The sequence below is a fragment of the Phalacrocorax carbo genome, chromosome 2 (assembly GCF_963921805.1).
Source record: "Phalacrocorax carbo chromosome 2, bPhaCar2.1, whole genome shotgun sequence".
Lineage (NCBI taxonomy): Eukaryota > Metazoa > Chordata > Aves > Suliformes > Phalacrocoracidae > Phalacrocorax > Phalacrocorax carbo.
In genome coordinates this window covers 66,337,445-66,360,001 of record NC_087514.1, presented here as the reverse complement: position 1 = coordinate 66,360,001, position 22,557 = coordinate 66,337,445, and the positions used below count along the sequence as shown (strand labels likewise).

At 38.7% G+C, this 22,557-nt stretch overlaps 1 protein-coding gene across 3 annotated transcripts in view; it reads right to left on the bottom strand.

The window, feature by feature from the left end:
* CARMIL1 (capping protein regulator and myosin 1 linker 1) overlaps positions 1-22,557 on the bottom strand; it is a 201,098-nt gene that overhangs the window by 59,662 nt on the left and 118,879 nt on the right. For all 3 annotated transcript variants that reach the window (XM_064443149.1, XM_064443147.1, XM_064443146.1), the window contains exons 17-23: positions 18,744-18,813; positions 14,399-14,480; positions 12,946-13,045; positions 12,804-12,858; positions 7,075-7,247; positions 4,824-4,892; positions 357-450 (exon numbers count right to left, since the gene is read on the bottom strand). In XM_064443149.1, the coding sequence (XP_064299219.1) occupies positions 357-450; positions 4,824-4,892; positions 7,075-7,247; positions 12,804-12,858; positions 12,946-13,045; positions 14,399-14,480; positions 18,744-18,813 (643 nt within the window). The remainder of the gene's footprint in view (positions 1-356; positions 451-4,823; positions 4,893-7,074; positions 7,248-12,803; positions 12,859-12,945; positions 13,046-14,398; positions 14,481-18,743; positions 18,814-22,557) is intronic.

Genomic DNA, 22,557 nt, shown 5'->3' with positions numbered 1-22,557 from the left:
AAATGCGTACCAGTAATTCTATGCACATGGAGATACACACAACCACATACGTAACAAACATGCCAGTTTCTAACTCTCCCTTCCACAGTTATGTGCACAGCAGTACAAGGTCTAGCTTGCGCTTATGTAGTTATGAAGTTTTGATACTACACCATTGCATTCCATCACCCTTCACTCCAACCATTCTTTGGAAAAAAGTCTTACTTGCTCTTGCAGCACTTGATTACCATGTATATGTCTGCACAACGAATCTAGCCTAGAATTCTTACTCAGCCAAACATGAAATCACAGCTACTTAAAATTATTACTTTATTTTTAGTGGTTTTGTTTCTGTACTTTGGTGGTATACAGAATACCTTTTGCAGTGCCTCTTCTGTTTTCTCAGGGTTTGTTTTGAGTGCTTGGGAAGCATCATTCATCGGTATAGGCATGAATCTCAAGGTGTAATTCCTACCAAAAAATAAAAGAAAATATTTTTTAACAGTAGAGGTTAACCTAATTACTGTATCTCTTTATGAAGAATAAACTACAAGGAAGAAATATGATGCATCTATCTTGTCTGTGGAAAGTACCAATAATGTATTTTTCACATTTGTAAGTGGACTAACTGGTGGCATGCATGCTCATTTTTGCTGCTAATTCTTCTTTGCCACTAGGTAGAGGTGGAGATCAAGGTTGGATTGCTTTTTCCTATACCAAAACAGAACAGGGAGTGTCAGTGCGTGCTGGCAATTCTATCAGATCTAAGTCTAAATGGAAATATTCAGCAACAGACAGATAGCAACTAAGAGACTGAGCTCTGAAAATTTACTATTTATTAACTTCTTGTGTTTACAACAATTTGAAGACACTTGCTGAATTTTGAATAAAAGCTAACAAAACAAGCATATAATCTCCACATTGCTTTATGCAAACAATTGCTCCCTGCATTTCACTTATTTGTCTACAATATATTTCTGTAGCTTTGTCCATCTGCTGTGACGTAAGAATAAAGACAGGGTTTTGGTCTTGAGTCAAAATTGTATTTAAACTCTGAGAACATAAAGTGGCTAGCATGACACAGTTAAACCTAAAATGCTACATGCAGTGGTATGTCCGCACACCTTCAGGTTTGAATAAATGAAAACAAAAAGAGCAGGAAGTTAAAACCTGGAAAGAAAATTATTCTTCCTATTTTTCAATTAGCCTTAATTGCCTGCAAACATCTCTTCCTCCTCTCCTCCTTTGCCTGTCTGCAAACGTCCCACTAACCGTCTGTTCCTATTCCATCCAAAGCTACATAAATATGGTTGGAACCGTCTGTTTTTGAGCACTTTAAACTTGACAATTTCAATTGAGTCAACTGTGTTGACTTCAACGGACGCAGCCCTCACGAAGTGTACTAACTCCAACAGCAGACACCTTAACTGCTGTGAAGCTCCAAGGTTCTTTCACTTCCTCTCCCACCAGTTGCTTAACAACACGCAACACCACTCTCTGAAGGACAGTGATCATCTGAACGGCCAAACACACTGATTCCTCATTGATACTACCCAACATTTTACCTTTACTGATAACGGAAGACTTCTACATTTCTTCCCCAACATAAACATGGTTATAAATAGCTGCCAGTGGCCAGCAGTTACTCACGTGGCATCAGCAAGGTCCCTATCCTTCCACAGAGTCCCACTCTATCACAGCTGGAAAATGAACTTTACTTTCTAGTTGTCTTATCCTTCAGAATTACTGTGCCTACTATATAAGCCCGGTTATATGTCCTCATGTAATACTAAACAGCAAATAATTAGCTGTCCACCAGCATGGGGACAATTTTTAAATGTCGAAGATACCGAGCTCAGTGGCAGGTAATAATTACAGAACTTGCTGATTGCCTCACTACTACCTGACAGGTGGGATATTTATTTAGTTAAAAAAAAACAACCCCAAAGGTAGATTTCCAAGGATCTCTGCAGCTCTTTGTCATTTAATACACATTCATTGAAATTGATAATTGCCAGCTCTCGTGCTAGTAATTATATGCTAAATTCAGTTAAGTCAAAGGCTTAGGGCACTCTCTGTCACACACACAGACACATATGCAGAGGAAGGGGGCAAAATGAAAAGCAAGGAGGTTTCATGGGCACACAGTCAGAGGCAGAACTTTAGAAGACCACTACCCTAAGGAAGGCTCTGTACTTGGTTTCCTTCCAGACAGACAGCATTGTACTGTAACGCTATTTTATTTTCATCTAAGAATTAACCAGCTTTTAGGGGCAAAAAAAAAAACCAACACCAAACCCAATAATTTAAAGCTTGCTTTTCAACTTCATCAGAGCAACATTCACGGCCCACTTCATTTTTCTCTGTTCCCTTTGAAGTCTAAAATATTCCTCCATTCTTCTTTTTATTAACACTCCACTTATCTCTTGTAACGGAGTACGTTCCTCTACCAACTCTACAATCCAGTGATTTCATAACACATTAATAGCCTCGGCAAAATACTTATATTTAAAGGATGATAAATTTTGGAGAGGTGCTCAAAGACTGCAAAGGATGTCTCTCTACCTCTACATACAGCATGTGTGACAACAGCCCTACATTTCATCGTGTGTTATTTCCCTTGTAGTAAATTCTGCTCCCTTTATGACACACAACCTCTGCTGCAGAACAATGATTTTACTGCCTGTTTTTTTGAAAACAGGAATAAGATCATCTGTTTTGCCGGCTTGGGTATGTGAACTTCATGTCACTGCAAACGTCTCTAACAAATCCCAGTATTTCCCATCAGATTTTAGAACTTGTATTATTTCTTCAGACTGTCCATACAGAAAAAAAAATTCTTCTAGAAATGAATATGGGGCAATGCCACCCAGTTCTACAACAGAGCGTGCTCTAGACCACAAAGCCCACAAGCACATGCTTACTTTTGTATCAAAATTACCGAGATAGAAAACCTTGTTTAACGGCCAGGCTGAACAGGATTGCCCACTACTCTCAAATGCTCTCCTGAACTGACACCTGTACCAGACTCTACAGAAGACCCTCTCAGCATCTCACATTGCCTGGTTGGGACACCCTCGGGGTAACTCTGCCAGCAGCCAAGCTCCTGCAATTCCCTTGCAGGAACAACATTTTCACACAACTTTAAGCAGATGAAGAAAAGCTGGGAGGAGGGAAAAAAGCTTCAGATTACTTTGGCCTGTTTTAAAGTCTGTTACAATCCCTCCCAATTCTCCTCAGCCTCCTCATCCTACTACGAAAGCCTAGCATTCCGGTTTTTTGTCTTTTGCTGTATGAGTATTTTCTTAAGAACAAAATCAAAACAACACACACAACACACACAACATACATACCCCCAAGCATCTTCAGTGTATTTCATTCCATTTTGAGCAACAGTTCCTTCCTACAGAATATTGATGGTTTCATGTGGTTTTAGGAAACATATGGTGCAGGATGTTCTCAGAATGTCTTTGAGATGGATTGGTTTAAAGGCTAATTGTTTTCAGCCAGTATTGTTGGTCCATCTCTAGCAAGTTTAATCCTCTATTGCTTGTAGCTTAGTTTGTGATATTATCAATGGCTTTAACAATTTAAAAATGTTAGAGGAGACGTAAAATGATCTTGGCTTTGAAGCTAAATAAATGAGATGTTGCCTCAACAAAGTGCAATGTCACACAATTGTCTGTAGCATTTCTTTTTTTTTCCTACTTAGTTGACTTGCTTTTGCCATAGGATTTCCCCCTCCTTTCTATTTACTTTTCCAAGCACTTCAGAATAGAAAAGTAAAGTTGATGCTAATCAGAAAATAAGTGTATTTACTTTTCTAACAGACTTTCTCATAAATGTACACGCTATTGCTTCCTAAAAAAGAAATGTCTGCAAGCTGACAAATAACCTTTGCAAATTATTATTCACTACTATCAATGGAATCATTCCAAGATGATTTGCTTAATTATACATCGTTTATGTAATTTCCCCCATCAGTGCAACTGAATTCATTTTGAAACCAAGTATATAAACTACCAAGGTTTCATAAAACAAGTAACTTTATACGCTCTAGCAGCATGACCCCTCCGAGGGTTAGGATGCTACCCTAAGTAGTTATACAGTTTTGCAAGACATCTTGTCTAGAAACTAGCAATTGTACATTACCTTCACCTTCTAGACTCTTTGTTCCTCTCCAAGGGATTTAATGATACTAAACAACTGCAACTGCTGCTTAATTTAAATTTGTAATTTTTCCCTCATAAGAAAAGTCATGATAACATATAAAGAAATGTGATAGAGATGGAGAGAGATGAAAGTCATTTAGCATCTATCATTGGTAATGGCTGCAACTGTGAGTAAGCTCAGAGAAGCAAAATGACCCGGACCACAGTGATTATGATGAACAACTGCAGCTCCTGAGATAGTTGCTATTAGTTTCAACTTGCTGGGGGGAAAAAAAAAAAGTCAGACCACAAAGGCATGCTTCAGTAATCTTCTGTTATTATGTACAGCTTCATTCACTGACTAGAATAGAATTTCTGCATGCTATCAACACAAGAGAATGAATAAAAAGGAAATTATTCTCAAAATCAGAATTTTAATGCTAACAGCAGAACTCAATGGCCTTAATGCTGATAGAAGAGTATGGATGAAAGAACTATAAAGCCTTTTCCTATCCTTTTGAAGGATGTGAAGTCACACATTCTTCCTTTACATTAAGCACCCCGATGCTTAAAATTGAGAGCACTCAGCATCTTCAAATCATATTGACTGCAGTGAGAACTGTAGCTGCTCAGATCATTCAGGATCTAGGTCTTTGGCCTCTTCATCATTCATTCAGTTGCTTATGAACTTACTTTTCCAGTGCCACAGCTATGTCCTGGAAGCCCTGCGCAGTGATGTTGTTCTTGTCCCATATTACAGTTCTGAAGGCAGGTGGGGAGGAGGAGAAAGAAAAAAAAGAAGTTAAACAAGAACCACCAAATAAATCTGCATTGAAACGTGGCATATTAAAATAACACAGCGCTGTATGTTCAAAATTGTATAGTAGAAGGCAACATTTTAAAAACGTGCCTTTAGTTAAATGCTAAAACCTTGAAATGACAGAAGTTAGGGACAAAGATAGTACAAAATTCAGTTTCCTTTTCTTTAAAGGCGACTCTGTACTATTTTCTCCATCATTAACATAAAAACATAACTTGTCTAAAATGCAGTTAATAGAAAGATTTGGAGATAAAATTCCAGCTTTTTCCAGGAATACCATCAGAAATAAAGTTCAAATGTCTGCTTTGCAAGCCCACACTGAAAAACAAGAAAATTGCAGTAAGCGAGCAATCTCTGTTCTACATTGGCTATATGGCGACAGTAATAGAAAAAGGTATTTAAACAATTCATGCTGGTTGGTGGTCAAAATTTGCAGGCAATTGTATATTCAATCCCATACTAGCTCATTCAACAGTTCCTGTGATTCCACATGCAACGTAACTAGCTGCCTGCATAAGCCATTAGGTTAGGTGCATAAATTGCAGCCCTTTTGAATACACAATAGTGATAAGAGTGATCAAGCCTTCCCCCTCTTCCCCCAATTTAGACCACTCAAGCAGACTGCCTGGCAATTTGCGAACACATGTTCAGAGATCTCATTAGTAGTCAGAAGAGGCAGGGAAGCAGATAAATCTTGCTTGTGCAAGAGCACTAGTTGTAGCTGTTCTTGAAAAAAAAAAAAAATAAAGGCACAAAACCAAACAAAGATTTCTGGTGTAAGAGGAAAAAAAAATGACAGGGTTTCACAGATATTGACACTCTCTGCTGTTGCAGAATTATCCCTTCATTTTTTACCTGGAAAGATAGAAGTAAGGAAGAGCGGAAGAGAGATTCTACACCCACTTTGCAAAGATCAGGTATGCTTAGAGTCAAATCTTGGATATTTTTGTCATTGGAAAGTGTATATATTTCATATATATTCATGGTCAGTTCAGGTTAATACATTCAATAAACCTAAGCCACCTCTCCGGTGTTTTCTTGACATTTTCAATATTCAGTTTGGGCATAGCAATGCAATGACCAGGATCCCTGCTTCTGAACAAAATAGCCAGGACCATTCTGGGGAATTTCTTATCCTCCAGGGAACAAATGCTTGGAGACCAAGCACAAATTGGTCTCTTCACACAGGCAATACACTGAGGAAGGTTCATCTGCAGAGTCTGACAAGAGGAGGAGTGAGGATTAGCTTTCCTGATGGTGGTGACATGTTTAGAGGTCCCCATCCAGATTCATGCTGATTGAAGGCTTTTCTGTTTGCTAATCATATGCTGGATAGAAAAAAAGTGATATTCTCAAGCCATCAGTGCCAGACATGTGCTAAAAAGCAGTGAAGTTGTCAGGCAGATTAAGATGCAGGGAAGAGATGCCAAGGTCCATCAGCATTGAAAGCAGGGGAGAGGAGAAGGAAGGATGGTCCATGCTGCTACCCATTCTGAATTCCACATGCTCTTAGTTCTCCTGCAAACTGATACTCCAGAAGATAAAGAACAATTTCCTTTAGTTTCCCATCCAAGTACAGGAATTTTCTCTGCTGGGAAGACCTCCAGTAGAAAAGAGAGAGCAGAACAGAAGAGAGTGGCTAAAGCACTGGAACAGGGTTCCCAGAGACACTGTGGAATCCCTGTACTTGGAGATCTTCAAGACCTGCCTGGACAAGGCCCAGAGCAACCTCATATAGCTTTAAAGATGGCCTTGCTTTGAGAAGAACATTGGATTAGATGACATCCAGAGCTCTATAACAAAGTAATTTTTCTTCTATGATTGTAGGAAATTTAGAGCTCTCTTGTTCCAACAAGAGGTCTCACTGTTTAAATTTAGAAAATGTAATTTTCTCCAGTTTCAGTTATGGAATGTTTCTGCAGACACAATTTGCTTCTATTGTTTTTGTTTTGTGGTTTGTTTGGGTTTTTTTTAAAAGATAAAAGGATGAGAATCTTTCCAAATGGAGACACTATAAAGTGGCTGTACCTAGAAGGGTTCTGAAGAAACACAGCTTGAGAATAAGCCAACAACTTCAGTATTATTAAGCCATTCTATCTTTTACTGCAGATACATTTCTCTTACCTGAGCTTGGTGTTTATCTGTAGGGCTTTTGCCAGCATCTTTGCTCCCATATCTCCCATGGCATTTCCACTAATGTCCACTTTTGTAAGAGAAGTATTGCTGCCCAAGGCATTAATAATGATGGCAACCTCAGTCTTCAGCTTGGAATCTGCGAGGGACAGTGACTGCAGAGGCTGCGGAGCACAGAAAAGGCACTGATAACAGCAACTGATAATGCACCCATTCCTCAAACATCAACCAGAAGAAGTTACAAGTTCCCCAAACTCTTGGAGACAGCAGTAAATATCAGAGTTATTTCCCTGTGTGCTGCAGACCACACGATAAATTGGGAGTCAACCACTTACAGCACAGGCAACAAACACATACACACGCACAGATTAAGTTGCAACACCATGAAAAAAAAAACATTTTTAATTGACAGGTGCCTCCAGTTTCCTGTGTCCTGTTAAGTACAGAATAGAGCGGGAACATGAAAAGAGGCAAGAAAGCAACAACCAGCTTCACAAAACAACCTCTGGTGTCCAGTGGGTTTTGCTTAACCAGCACGCTTCCCTGTCAGTGAGAAATAAAAATATCTAGCACTCCCCTCCTCTCCCTCAAACTGAGAGCATTATCCAAGGGCAACTTAGGATCTCAGACATTGTTAAAACAAAAACAATTCTTTAAACTGTTTTATTATTGTTACTTCAACTTCAGGCATGATTTTGAGTATCTGTTCCTTCAGCTAAGGGCATGGACACTTGGGAGGAAAGAGACAGAAAACTGTAGCAGGTCTGAAATTAAAAACAGTAAGAAGAGTATCTGTTAAAATGAGTGAGTCAATGGGTATTGTTCACAGTGGGTTTTTTGACACCTGTGACTGCAATATCTTTATGTAACTTTTTTTTATATACTATGCTAAGCTGAAACTACTTAATTGAGCTCCTGCAAGTCACACTGTAAGCCTGAAGAAAACTTCTTTTAAAAATGCCTGTATCCCCTCCATTCTCAGTGTCCCAACACTCAGCCGTAGGAGCTCTAGAACTACAGTCTATCCATCGCCATGCCTTGCAGAGGTATTACAGATGCTAAAATTGTAATTTGTCTTTGCCAATGGACAAAAACTCCACAAAATATTTCCCTTGCTCAAGTGTGAATTCATACAGAGGAGTGTATTGTCATTATACACCCACTTAGGCATATATTGGAGGATGAATTTTAGGAGCCTAAAATCTCCAATTGCTAGTATGGGAAAACCAACATCTCATAAGGATGAACCATGGCACCTACATTAGATGCCTAAAGATTAGATTAATGTAAATAAACCAGCTGAACTACGCACACCTTCCAAGGTCCAAGATGCTTGCATGATACCCACTCTACATTGGGACTCTAGCCTCCAGGCACCACTGGATTACAGTGATAACCAAAAAGCCTGCAACTATAAGAAATACACTTATAAATGAGGAAATGCATAAAAATCTGGAGGCACAGCAGGTTTATAATTAAGAAGTCTAACAGTAACACAAGCCACATGCTGGTTTTATTTTAAATGGAAACTATTAAATTATTATGTTAATGCCCGTTGATCTGCCTGTGTTTCCCTGTTTTATTATAATATGTACCCTAAAGAATATTAGCATCAAATTAGAATGGCATTTAGAGCTCTTGGCACAAGTTTGAGACGATCTCCTGTGACAGATTCGCAGAAAAGCAACATCATGCAGCACTCGGACAGAAATCACCAATAAGACTGTGAAGGTGAAGTTTCTTCTATTTCTCATGTGTCACTTAGTAACTTAGCTGGAAGTGCTCCCTCCCGCATATGAATTTTTCTAAACCTCAAATACCCTCCCAGGGAAGGACTTCTCACCTCTTGCATTACAATACTCTGACAAAAATTAAAAATGCTTCTGCACTGTGTTCTGCAAGGATTGACACTTATACATCATTACTACCACACACAAAATATGCATACAGCATAGTAAAGCACCTGCTGTATTACTGTCTTTGAAGTGGATGAACTGGCAGTTGTCTTGTGCAGCTACTCTTATCATTTAACTCAACGAGCAAGAAGCAAAAACCTCTGGACTCACTTGGTGCCCTGAATGCAAACTACAAACAGAATGTAACTCTGTAAGATTAAATACACAGGCTGCTAAATATTCATTAAATTATCTGACAGTTACATTTTGAAAAACCAGCCAAACAACAACATACAATAAACCCCACCGAAACCACATCCTCCCCAAACAGGGGCAATACTCTACATAGCCTGCAAACATTTACTTCTTTGAACAACTTTTAGCTGGATCTTGAGCAAACAGAAGTCTGACAAGCAGTTCAGTGTCCCTGCTGCAGAAAACAGATACAGTGAAGATCTCTTAACAGAATCTTATTAAGAAAGAGGAATTCTTAAAGTAAAGAATAGAATTAGAAATTGTATGATTGGATTCACTGATTTTGTCATATTCCTGCTGGAAAACATGTAAGAATTAAATAAAGCTGAATTTGTTCTCCTATGAACAAAAACGCTGTAAAAATCCTCAAAAGGTCAATTCTGCAGTAAACAGTGAACTACGAACTAAAGATATTCAGCACTGTAGTAATTCTCTCCACCTATGCAGGACTGACTACTACTCTGAGTAATTGTACACTGTACCTGCAGTGTAACATCTATTTTTGCAAGAAAAGAAATGTCACAGTAAGCATACAGCTTCAGACACTTCCTGCAATACTAATAAGAATACATTATCATAGCCTGCACAGTACAGCATCTACTTAAAAAGAGAAAAAAACAATGTAAAACAAAAACAAAACCAAAACAAATCTAAATATTATGTTCTTGTCTATATTAAACACCAGGGAAATTTTGCTGTTTAGGTTACTACTACTGCTTTTAGATTGTGTAGAAGCATTTGCATCTAGCTGTACTTTTACAGTCATAAAACCAAGCCATTGATTGTTATAAATCATTTTACTCATCACTCATATTAATACAACAACTGATCTACTTAAAGTGTGTATAAATACATGCAGAAGCGTTTGGGAGATGACTATTTTAGATTAAAGTCTCTTGCTTCAGCTTTCCATGCAGATAATGCACAGTCCCCAAACTGTACCAGCCTGCAGGCAATACTGATCAAGCAGTATGCTCCGGGCAACATCATGCCTTGGTCTCTCCAATTCCACCCTTACTTTTTAATGTCCTGTGTCAGTAAATGCATAGTAATGGCAGAACAAGGTCTACCCCCCATTTAGGATTCAAAATCAAACCAAAATAACCGGGAACTTGAAAGAACTATCTCAAGGTAGAGTGAGGACCATCCAGCTATCTGCAACACATGCTTTTCCCATGGCACTACAGAGTCCATATCCTCAACTCTTTAGTTGCTAGGAGATGCTTCAGATTGATTTTAGCACCTGATGAAACAGAAACAAATAAGATTCCTTCACTAAAGAATGTTAACAAGAGGAAAGAACATGGGGAGAGAAGAGACAGGTTAACACCAACAGGATCACATGCTGTATCCCAAAGGTTAATGAAGGAGAGACATGAAGGAGAGACAGCTATTTTAAGTACCTAAATAAAATAAGGTTTTGGTGGATTATTTCATTGTAACGCTATTTGAAAATGGGATGAGACTACAGAGTGTGTTCTGTAGGATAGCTCAGGAAAGACACGGTGAGTAAGAATTACAGGAACACATCTGACCACTGGATTGTGGCAAAGGCAGAAAATGGAATGATGGCTGACATTGCCTATGGGCTGAAAAGAAAAGGAGCACAAGTTAAGATGATGATGCAAGGGATGGAAAGCTGTGAGAATGGTACATGTAAAATTTAGCAGCTACGTTTTATCTGTCTGGAAGCTTCAAAACAGAAGCCAGGAATGATAAACAGAAGGTTGTAACACTTAATAGAGACAATAAGGTGAAAGTTGGAATTTTTATCCTTGTGAACAGATAATATGAATAGGATAGTCACATAAATAGAAAAAAAGAAATAGAAATAGAAAATAGCATGTTTGAGAAGACAGTTTGGATACTGAAAAGACACACAGAGTGTGTTGAAAGGTGTTTTAGGATATGGCCCAAACAGGAAGACATGTTCACCTGCAAGAGAGCAAAGGGATGAAGAAAATTGAGTGAAAAACCCCATATTAAATTATAGTCGCTTGTGATTAATCCGGTTTGATATAACAGTCTTCAGGATAGCTGTGAAAGATGAAGTATGAGATACAGGGCAAAGACACATGTCCAAAGAGAAGAAGCAGGTGCTATCTGATGAAATGACACCACCCCTCAGGATGGAATCAACAGGAAAAGGAGAGAAGGGGAAGACAGCCCTGCACCCTTCCCTTTAGAGACAGAGTAGAAGGAGGCAGTCACACACCGCAAAATTAAGAGGCTAGTTTGGTACAAGAAGTAATACAGAAATCTACCAATACACTTCTCAGCTAGATGCTCCATCTGGCTTGCACAATCAAGGACTTAACTGCTTTCATTACAGGTGCTAACTCGATTAGAATCAGCTCTGGTATCTGTATGCAGCACCTTACTATGTCACACTGACATCCCATGTTTTAAAGAATAAGGTGAGGAGGTAAGCAAAGAATCAAGAAAAAACCAGTATCGCTAACCCCAGTTAAGAGGACACAGTGAGGAGAGAGGACAAGCTTAACAAATCACATAAAATACAGCTAAGCAGCAAGAAAAGATGAACACCAAATATGGGTCTAATGACCTTGTATGGAAGGAGAAATCAGAAACCCTAGTAAAAACTGCTCCACTGAATTGCAGGGTGCAGACGCAGATGGGAGGAGAAAATAAGAAAGCAGTTAGTGTGGAGACCCTGAACTTGGAGGTGAGACAATAAAGACAACAGGAATAGCAGGTGCTTAGACAAATGAAGTCTACAGTCAGCCATTTCTGGAGAATGACAAAAGCAGAGCTTGCTTGTTACTTGTATGGGGAATGAAGGAGGAAGAAAGGACTAAGAAATGAATAAAGATTGACAGGCATGAGAGTAACAGCATCTTAGGATTCCCTTACAGCCAAGTAAGGCAAGAACACAAACCCAGCCACAAAACTCTTTCAGAATCAGGAGAGTGGGTGGAAATGAATAAATGCGCAAGGATCCCAGCAAGGCACTCTAGAAGGGTTTTATGAAATTGTTCCTGTGATAAATGTACTAGGAAAAGTAAAGAACAGCATACTGAACAGTTTATTTGCATCTTTTGAAGGAAAAAGGAGCTCTGGGAGATCACTGCATTGACTTTGGATTTTGGCAAGCAAAAAAAAGATTATAATACCCAAGAACAGCGATCAGGAAATAGTGCATTCTATTAATGAAAAAAATGAAAAATTAAAATTCCACTACTGAAGAAGTATCACCACTCAGAGAACGCTACCATTGTAAACTCCTATCAGGACACACAAGTTTTGAAAACTTGTGCCTACAGGGCTGTATAATTTAGACCTAAAGCAACTAGGTTAAGCACATCCAACTATTTAGAATGAATATTTTTTCAACAAGCACAGATCCTAAGACTATCCTAAGAAATGTTTCCTTGCATGTTACACATAATCCAAATCACTATTTGAAAAAGTAAATCCCAAAATGTTGGATGTGTCTGTGCAGGATCATGATCAAAGCTTAAGCAGCAAATTAACACAGTGAAGAAAATTATCAAATCAGGCTGTGAGGGTACAAATACACATGATGATAGTAGGCATAAAGATACTCACTGAATCCTCGTCTTGGATCATCTGAACTAAATTATCAAGTACTGGAGTGAGATTTCTGAGGGAAGAAAAGTTAGGAAGACGATGAAATCAGCAGCTTCTCCTCATCCATTCGCTTCTTATTTATAAGAAAGAAAAGCCTTACTTGGATTTCATGTTGTTAAAGTTTTTGCCTAACGCCAAGTGTCTTATCGACCGGTTTTTACTAAGCCAGACTACAAGGGTTGAGAGGTCAGATTCTAGGCCTGTAAAGAATCAGATTAGATTAAGAATTAAAACACATTTTCACAAAAGACCCAGGCAGGGTCCAATTATTAACGCTATACTCATTCAAGTAACTGTATCAGTGTACTAATTTCTAAGAGCTCTAGAAAAATTTCCATTCTTCTGTTTTTAAATCTTCTCTTTTTTGCCTGTATTTTTCTATGAGAAAAATGTTTTCTCTAAAAAGAGCCCTTTAAATCTCCATCCTAATCAGCCACTGAAGGCACCTCTCTGAAACACAGAAGAGAAACGCAGTCCTTTATCTGTCGTCCAACCACCCAAGGGTAGCTCCTCCCATTGCCAGGCAGAGTTTAATGTTCCTCTGAGAGATTTTGAGATCATGCTAACTGCTATTTAGTCTTAGTAGAGCTGTGCACCAACAAGGTCTCAAAGCCTTCAAGTGCAAAAAGGCCAACATAACAGGCTACGAATAAAATTACCTGAAAAACAAGCCAAATTTTATTCTAATCCTGAGTAAGAAAAATAACTTGCTGTAGTACTGTATTCCCAAACTAGCAGTGTATTTGAAGCATCCACTGGTTAGATTACAATGACTTAGGATCCAGATCCGCAGGATAATTTACATGTCAAATATCTATTTTTATTTATAACAATCAATCTGTTTACATAATTGGGCTGAGCCAGTAGCTCCCAAAGCTTTCCACTTGCCGATCCACCCCACCTTTCTTGGGCATTCAGTTGTACTGGGAATCTCTTTCTGAAATACTTGTGCCTGTGGCTGTCAGAGGTGCAAACACAGCTGGTGAATTCTTGCATTCCATGCATCTACAATTTGAGTTTGCAAGATGAAAAGCCAGCTGTTATTCCCAGCTAGGATGCACAGAGCCTCCAAAGCAGGAATAGTCCAAGGCTTTTCCAAAGATTCAAACAGGTCTTCTCTGACCTGAAGATGGTTGACTTTGCTCCAAATTTGCCTCTCTTGTTTATTCAGTATCACAACCTCAGCTTCATTCTGTATCTGGTCTTTCCCTTTCTTCTTTCAGTACGCCTTCATTTCTCATTTAGCTTCTCATCCTCTCGTACTTAAACCCACTTTCCTTTAGACCTAATATGATGCTTGCTGCCATCAATTTATTTTGCTGTGTTACATCTATCTCAAACAACATAAACTTCTGAGGGTGCACTTAGTCCGTAAACATTTCTTATATACTTTATAGCAATAAGAATTCTCGGTCTGAGACATTTCCATAACCAATATGGCCAATAATCATAAAGCAAGAGTGACCATCCTTGATTACCCTGTGAGCTGAAAGAAAAAGTGTTTCTCAGATTCTGGACTTGCGTGACCCTCCATTCCTGTTCTGTGTACTTACCATTGTCTGAAATATCTAGGCTGGTGATATTGTGTATTTCTGCTATGCATCCTTCCAAGACTTGTGCACCTCCCGATCTTAACTAGAGACAAAATATCATCCATTTTTGCAAACTAGTTATGGTTTCAAGATAACACAGAAAACAGCGGTAGGAGCTTTGTGAATACAGAAGGCACTACCAGTGGCAAAAACAACAGCAACAGAAGAAGTTACAGACATCAACGTGACAGCCAATGCACGCATTTCTACTGTTCTCATCCTTCCCTCTCGCTATTTGCGTATAAATGAGAAAAGGGATTTTCTTTCCTTTCTCCTGAAACTACTGCTCAGCAGTTACATCAGGGAAAGATTTAAATGGTGCAGACACAACGAATCCTTTAGCACTTGTGCCACGCATTGGCTGCAGGACTTTAGTGCAGCTTCTCCACATGAAAGGGCCGGGGCATTTCCAACACCCAGTGAGGGGAAAAAAAATAAATTAGCCCAGCCTATAAGCATGTGACACTGTCACCCCTGAATCCCACTACCATCAAGATTTAGAGTGAGAACCTTCTTTCAGCAAATTAAAAATAAAAAATTGTTTCCCTGTCACTGAAAAGCAAATTTAAATAACCCAATTGTAAAATGGCCACAAAGGCCCATAAACAAGAGAAACCAGAATTTACCTTATTCTTAATTTTAAAATAGGCATAAAAGAAAACAAGCAACAATAACAAAAATGCCTCGCTGGAAGATATCAATTAGGATATTATTAATCTGAAATATTAACTTAATATTAAAAATGACAAGACTTAACAAAAACCAATTAAATAGCCTAGGAGAAAACATTAAGAATCAAAGTTATTAAAACTTACACACATATTTACTAATGCTACTGAATTAAACAACGCAATATTTTTTTTTCCAAAGAAGCAAAAGCATTTTCTTATTTCTTGCAGCTATGCAAACTCTATAAAGTACATTTCACTTTATGAACATCCCCCAGAAAACGGCTTAAGCAAAAGAGGGGAGAAGTTCTACAAAAATTCTTTTTTGCATTTTCCATTTTCACTTTCCTTCCTTCAGAAAAAACAGAAAGCTTTTTCAAACATGAAACAGCCTTTTCACCTCCTGTGCATAAAAAAATGAGTAATATTTTACTTAGTTGACTTACTTGGCTAAATATCCTGAATCAACCTGCTGATATTTCTCTGAATAGTCTCTTTTGTCCATGCTATAATTAAGGAACCAGAAATGCCTTCAGAAGTATTTTTCAACAAAGACTTGATTTGGCACTTTTTAGAAAGTTTGAGATATGAGCTGCTTGTTAACCAATCACAACAGCTTGGCCTCAGCATTTATACAACAGTGGTGGTCAAAGACAACATCTAAATCATAAGTCACATCTGGAAGTGTAAGAGATACAGAACGTAAGGCACCTTTCCTCTTCTGCATACAACAAAGCCTGCCTATCCTTCACCCTGTCCTCTCAGGAAGTGGTCAGATTAAAGTCTGTATTTGGGCCAGAAGTGGTACAATTTAAATTCAACTTTGTCTTTGTAAGAACATTTGTAGTATTTGCTGCATGAATGCAAAAATATTTCAGTTTTGCTCTGTGCTGTTCTCTTAGCATGGCCCACCATAAGACAACCGTTTTACACAGTGTCACATCTATTACTGCAAAACCTATGGAACTGGCAGATTATATGCAGTCTTGGATTGTTTGTTGGTATGGTAAAAGTTCTATACGCTAAAATTATACTCACAATAGAATCCAAATGCTTATGCTATATATTCTTTGAGGATTGAAGTAGACAATTTTTCAGGAGCAGCTTTCAATCTTGTACCGATAATTCTATATTCAAAATTGTAAATGCACGAACATGTCATGTGCACAAATGGTGCTATCTATTTAATCTGAGGGTGATAACAACCGTACTTTTAGGATCAAAATTTGTTGCAACTGTATTAAAATTATATATACATAAAAAAAGCAGAGATTAATTGAAGGGCTATTCGTCAACATGGACTGTGATACTGAAAAAAAGAGCCCTCTACAATATCTCCTGCATGCCATACTTCTGAGACTACAAAAACAAGCTTTTATTCAGAAAATGAAGAACAACCCTACAATAATTAAAAATGCCAAGCATGTGCAAAGCTATAAGGTACCAATATGGGAAGGGCAAACAAAGCTGCTTACTGATTTAATAATTAAGGTAAAGCATGGAGGGTACTTACACAGTGACCAAGCTAAGGGAAGCAGAAGGGAAAAGAGTGAAATACATCAGTGCTGAGCAGGTAGGGAAAACAAAAGTAATTTTCATAGTAAAAATAATAATAAAAAAAAAAACACCAAGAAAACAAGCAATATAAAATGATTAAGCTTGGAGTTAATATACCAGAAAATTATGGGAGCAAATGAAAAGTGGTGGGAGAGGGAAGGAACAGAGAGATTTATCCTTCCATAATTGAGTACAGCTTGCCTGATGTAGGAAAGAGGAGGGCAAAGCTGAAGCATCAGCTTAATAGCCTCCTACCAGCATGTGCTTGCAGGAACTGGGAGTAGTGCAGGTCACCAGCTCCTAGCTTCCCATGGCTCTGTTTCTGGGTGCAGATTACCCTACCCAGCTTACAGAGGGTCAGGGAGAGGTGGAGCAGGACCCCATGGTGCTGGGCCTCCCAGCTCCTGGCACATCAAACCCCCTGTTGGTGGAAGCATAACTTCTTCTTTCCAAAGCACACGAGAATGAAAAAAGCTCAGTGATATGAGAAAATGTTAAGGGAAGGATCTAAGGAAGTGCTGTCAGTTTGGAGGGACCAGCTACGGGAATGCAACACCATGAGGTGGGCGCAAGCCCTTCCTTTCTGTTATGCGAGTTGGCTGTAACACTTGTGCTTTGGTGTCCAATACTGCTAATCGCCCCTCAAAGGGCTCCTCCATATCCCATCTTGGGGTTATTTAATGAAAGGTTTACATTTTCACTCATGTCAGCCCTCGTTGATTTACATGCTAATTTATACTCTCATTACTTATGTTTGTGGTTTATTGATTTATTCTTTTAAGGTTATGATTACAGGAATTCATTTTTGTTACTTTAATTACTCCTCCCTTTTCGTTCCTCCCTCTGAAAGAAAAATTATCATCTGTCTGATCTCTCTACTCAGAAGTCAGAAGCATGTGTACTTGACTTGAAAGCTTTTCTATTTGGAATTTACATGTAATACTCTTCAAAGTAATGCCATTTTTTAAGAAGTATAAAATATCAAAACAAACTATGAAATGCATTCACAATGATTTGGTTTTTTCTTCATAAGTAAATCTGTGCACGTTCCAAAAGCAATCGACCATGAACCTAAGACAAGGATTACTGCACCTCAACACGTTAATCAAATTGCATGTTTTCTACTTAAAGTGAAACTTGCATCTGAAAGGCACTTCCAGAACAGTTAATACTCAGGTGATGGACTTGGAAAGATGTGCCCAACAAGTGAGAGGATTTCTTTGCAGCTTAGAAAGGAAAGGGTGGCCACTCAGCTACAGAAGGCCTGAGCCAAAGCTGGTTCTTGTTGTTTTTGGCAAAAGTCCACACAGTTCTCTGTGTAACTTTGCTTCACTGGCTCCCCAGGGTCTTGATCAATCTTTTGCCGTTAAGTTGGAGCTACACAAGTGCCATCTTGCAACACCACAGACAATCCTGAGAAACAAAGTGCACAGCAAAGCACAGAGAAGCAAGAGGGAACAAGATAAAGCAAATCAAGCAGCCACAGTTGGTTTTATTTATTCTTGAGATATTTGCAGCCATTTGCATAGTGCCTCTTAAGTTAATGGCATGCTTCAATCAACTTTTACCGAAGTCCCCTATTGGCCTGAATTGATTAATTGATTAGGAAAGTAGAATTTCTCCCAAGGTTAAAAAGCAAACCTGCAGAAGAAGAATCATGTCTCTGGTTCTGAAGGAAGATAATCAAACCACAGACATGCCTTCAGGGCATGCAGCTTCCTGTGACCCACTCAAATTTGGGCACCTTGGAAAGTCCTGCTGCAGGGTCCTGTGTAATCACAGCACCAGAGAGCAGAAGCTGCCAAGCAGCAAACAGAGCACTGGCTCAGTATCTAGAACAGCTACACTGCAAGGAAGGTTTTTGCAGTCAGGTGCTGCAGGTGCTTTGAACCTCTGTGCTCATTATTTAGGATGATGCTATAGCACACAGCAGCTGATTTTTACCATAACTGCTTCTCTGTGTTCTACCTTTCCCACAACTTTTGACTACAGAGGAAGAATATCTCGCCCAGTGAATTTAATGGGAACTCCAATTCCACATCACTGCATCTTTTGAACACATCCTGATAAATATTCCTTACCTCACAGCTACTGAGATCTAAAGACACCTCCTTCAGATTGTGATTGCAAGCCAGGCCTAATAAAAGCGCTCTGAAAAAGATCAATTTTAGAACCATTTAAAAAAAAAAAAAAAAAGGCGGCAGCTTTTCATCATCATCATAATTATCTAAGTGATCACAAGTTAATACACCTATAATGCGAAGAACCATTTCAAAACAAACCATACCAGCTGAGCGGTTATTTCTTAAATGGCAACGGCAGCACAAACCTGCCACACTTAGAACACTCCAGCAGCTTCAAAAACTGCAGGGATGCAAGGCTAATAAAGAAACAGTAAAGCTAATGCTACATCAACATCTAATAATATTCATCAGACATGAATTTTCTTCAACATTTGCTTTCAAAGAGCATAAAATAATTACAAAATGAGTGTTCTGTTGTACGACCGTACTAACTCTCTGATTTTCCAAAAATTCAGGGAAAAAAATGCGGGTTTTAATATATGCAAGATGCAGAGCAGCCAGCCATTTCAGCCCGGCACAGTGCCTGTAACACTCAAATGCTGGATTGTGTTCAAGTATCACATAATTCTCCACTTCTGCAACCCAATAAATATTTACAGATTTCAAAATTATGTTCCCAGACAATGGTATCCTTTGCCTTTAGGCAGAATGGCAAAGTGTAGTGACAACTGATTATGATTTTCATAAATCCACCTTTAAAGCCTTACAGAAGTTTGTTTCCACATATAAAAGTTAGTGTTAGTATCACATCTGTATTAATATTCTCAAATCAGAAAGCACAACAGTACGTGTCTTAACGAAGGAGGAAACACAGCCTGTGTGTATACCTTCCAGTGTCTTTAGAACAGATGCCGCTTTGAATTAGTAATTGAACAGAGAAACAGAAGGACTTCCTCCCCGAACTTTGTTTCGGCCAAAAGCAAGCAAACAGAAGCCAAACTACTGAGGCATGGAGAAAAAAACCAATCCATTTTGCTGAGCCATTTGCCTATAGACTTGCTATCCGAGAGGTAGGTAAAAGCCACATTTAGAATACGTGCGCCCTGGGAAGGTTTTTCATTTAAACCTATTTATATCTGCCCTGCAGGTATAAATGTTACTCAGACCTTGGCTGTTAACAAAGGCAAATATCTTGTGCTTACTTACTTCTTGAGCATTAATATGCAGACTTTGAAAAAAATGTGAAAGCTCTGTAACAGTTTTTACAAATTTTTAGACGATTCTTTTCTGTATTTCCCTCCCAAACATACTTTCAATTCAAAGTTCATCTGGCTGATGATAATTTTGCAGGGAACTTCCTAAATATTTTGAGGCAACCTCAAAAATACAGTGCAACCATAAAGAAATGCAGATTAAAAAAAGAGACACAGTGCTGCTTCAAATATAGAACTCTCTTCACAGGAAGAAAAAATAGGTTGGTTTTCTTCCTAACCTCTTTCCTATAAACTTATCCTAAGAAAATCTCATAATTTCTCAATTCTTTGTCATGAAAAATCATCAGCATTGAAAGGCATTGAAGGCAGACATATTATAATTATACTTAGCCACTATGTTTAAATCACACACATGGCAATACATGGAAAGGTCTTGTCAACTGTGGTACATGCAGAATGCAAGAAATGGCCTTGAAATTAGCATTTGCATGAGAAGCATATCAGAAACTTGTCTTGTTATAGCACCGACAGATCAAAATACAAATTTTGGCAATGTCTGTAAATGAACAAAAATGCCAACATACACTTAAACAAGGAAAAGAGTATAAACTGCTTCACTCAGTTAAAAAAAAAATAAAGAAAAAAAAAAAGAGCAAGCTGTGATGGAACATTAACTATATTAACTATGTACAAGGACTAAAAGCACCCTTTCGCTACCCACTATGTGGCATCCTCCCAGTACAGCTTTATTAGTAAACCTCTTCCCTGAAAGGCTTGACTTTATTAATAGGTCCATCACTGTACAAGCAAGTTCACCTCCTTTCCTGAGCGGTAATTAACCAATATCTTTAAACTCACTGAGTTAGCATACGCCATTACACATATCACAACTCTTGATCTAAAGGAAGTTGATAAGAAAGAAATTAAATAGCAATTAACCAAAGGAATTTAGGACTCAGGGTGTCAGGTACCTGCATTTTACCTATATATTTTTCTGTAGGCAGGCTTGGTCTTGAATCACACATCTAACTGTGACCTTTTGTGACCAAAAGCTTTTTGACATGCACTGATCAAAGATGCCAGAGAAGTACTCTTACTGTACACTATGTAATTTTTTTTTTCCCCTCCTAGAAATCATCCCTCACGTGCTACTGCAATCTTGGCAATGACAAATAAGTCTGTCTGAAAAAAGGTGTTTCCATCTTCTTGTCTTTAACAAATCCTCTGATCTTGATTGTTCTGTAGTTTTGTAATTTCTTACAGTTAAGACCAAAAGACTAAGCAGTTGCCCCAGGATACAGCACATCCTCAGTCCTTTTAAGACGAGATTATGCCTTTCAAGTGCATTGTTAAAGCCATACAGGGTTTGAGAGGGAAAGCAAGGTGTACTGCAGACCATAGTTCTCTGTGGTGTTGTGAAATACACTCAGCTCAGACTGAAAAAAAAAAAACTCAGAGAAAAAGCACGTGAAGGAAACTACCAAAAACAATATTAAGAAGTCTGTCCTACCTCCCAGGCAGAGGTGAACACTGCCATCAGAACAAAACAGAAGAAACCCATGCCAGAATGCTATCCAGCTGAGACTTTGGACAGATACTCCTTTCTGGAGCTCTCTGTGCTGGCAAAAGAGGTTACTACTCTCAGCTCATCCTACACTGCCCATCACTGCCTCTTCCACCAACACCAGTCACTCAAGTAACTTCCTCTAACCCAGTTCAGTCAAATTGAGCCAGATTAGCTTAAGTATTATCAACAGAGCAGGCTTTTGCTAATACAGACCACTTTGGCTGAAAAGGACTAGGAATTTCTTGTTTGCTGCATGGCTGCCAGATCAAGGGGTCACAAATATTTGGGATAAATTTACACAATAACATCTTCCATGAGTACAGACAATTGTAGACCACTCACCTGCCAAAACTCCTCACACTCCCAGAGATACTCAACATGTCAAGGAGAAGAGCTAAATATGAACCTTACAGTTCGGGACTTCTCACCTTTCCTAATCAGTGTAGATATATTCAGTGTCTCACAGCATTCTTTTTTTCTTGTAACACTGATAAGATTGTCTTGTGTATTAGTCACAGATTATATCCTCCATTCTTCTTGCTTCGTTAAACATAGCTCCCTGCTGCCCTGCACCACAGCCCTAATCAATAGCCCTAAATTAATCAGAATCAACCAATACGTTTCTCAATAATCACCTTCTGTTTGAAAACACACCAGTACCATACCTTCCTAATCTTAGCAAAGTCTAAGCAAGCAAGAGAGCAACCAAGAGCACACACAGAAGAGTGAAAGATCAGAGCTAAAATGGTAGGCTGCAGCAGTTGAATATTGATTTCAATCCAGTGCATCTCACTTAAGCATCATATTGTTCTGGCCTCTCCAATGGAAAATTGTATTAAGAAAAAAATATCCCAAAATAATGTACACTACTTCTTCCTGTGCGGCACTTACCACTTTTCTCTCCCTTAGCTTCCCCCAGTAGTACTCACATCCCACATCTCTGATTTTACCACTGACTCCCATTCATTAGCTACTCCCTTGCTGAGCTACTGTCCACTTCTCTTCCCTGTTTTCCCCCAGGAGACAGGCTCCCAACCACACAAGTATAATGCGCACACACATACATCTACATCTGAGTCCAGATTGGGAT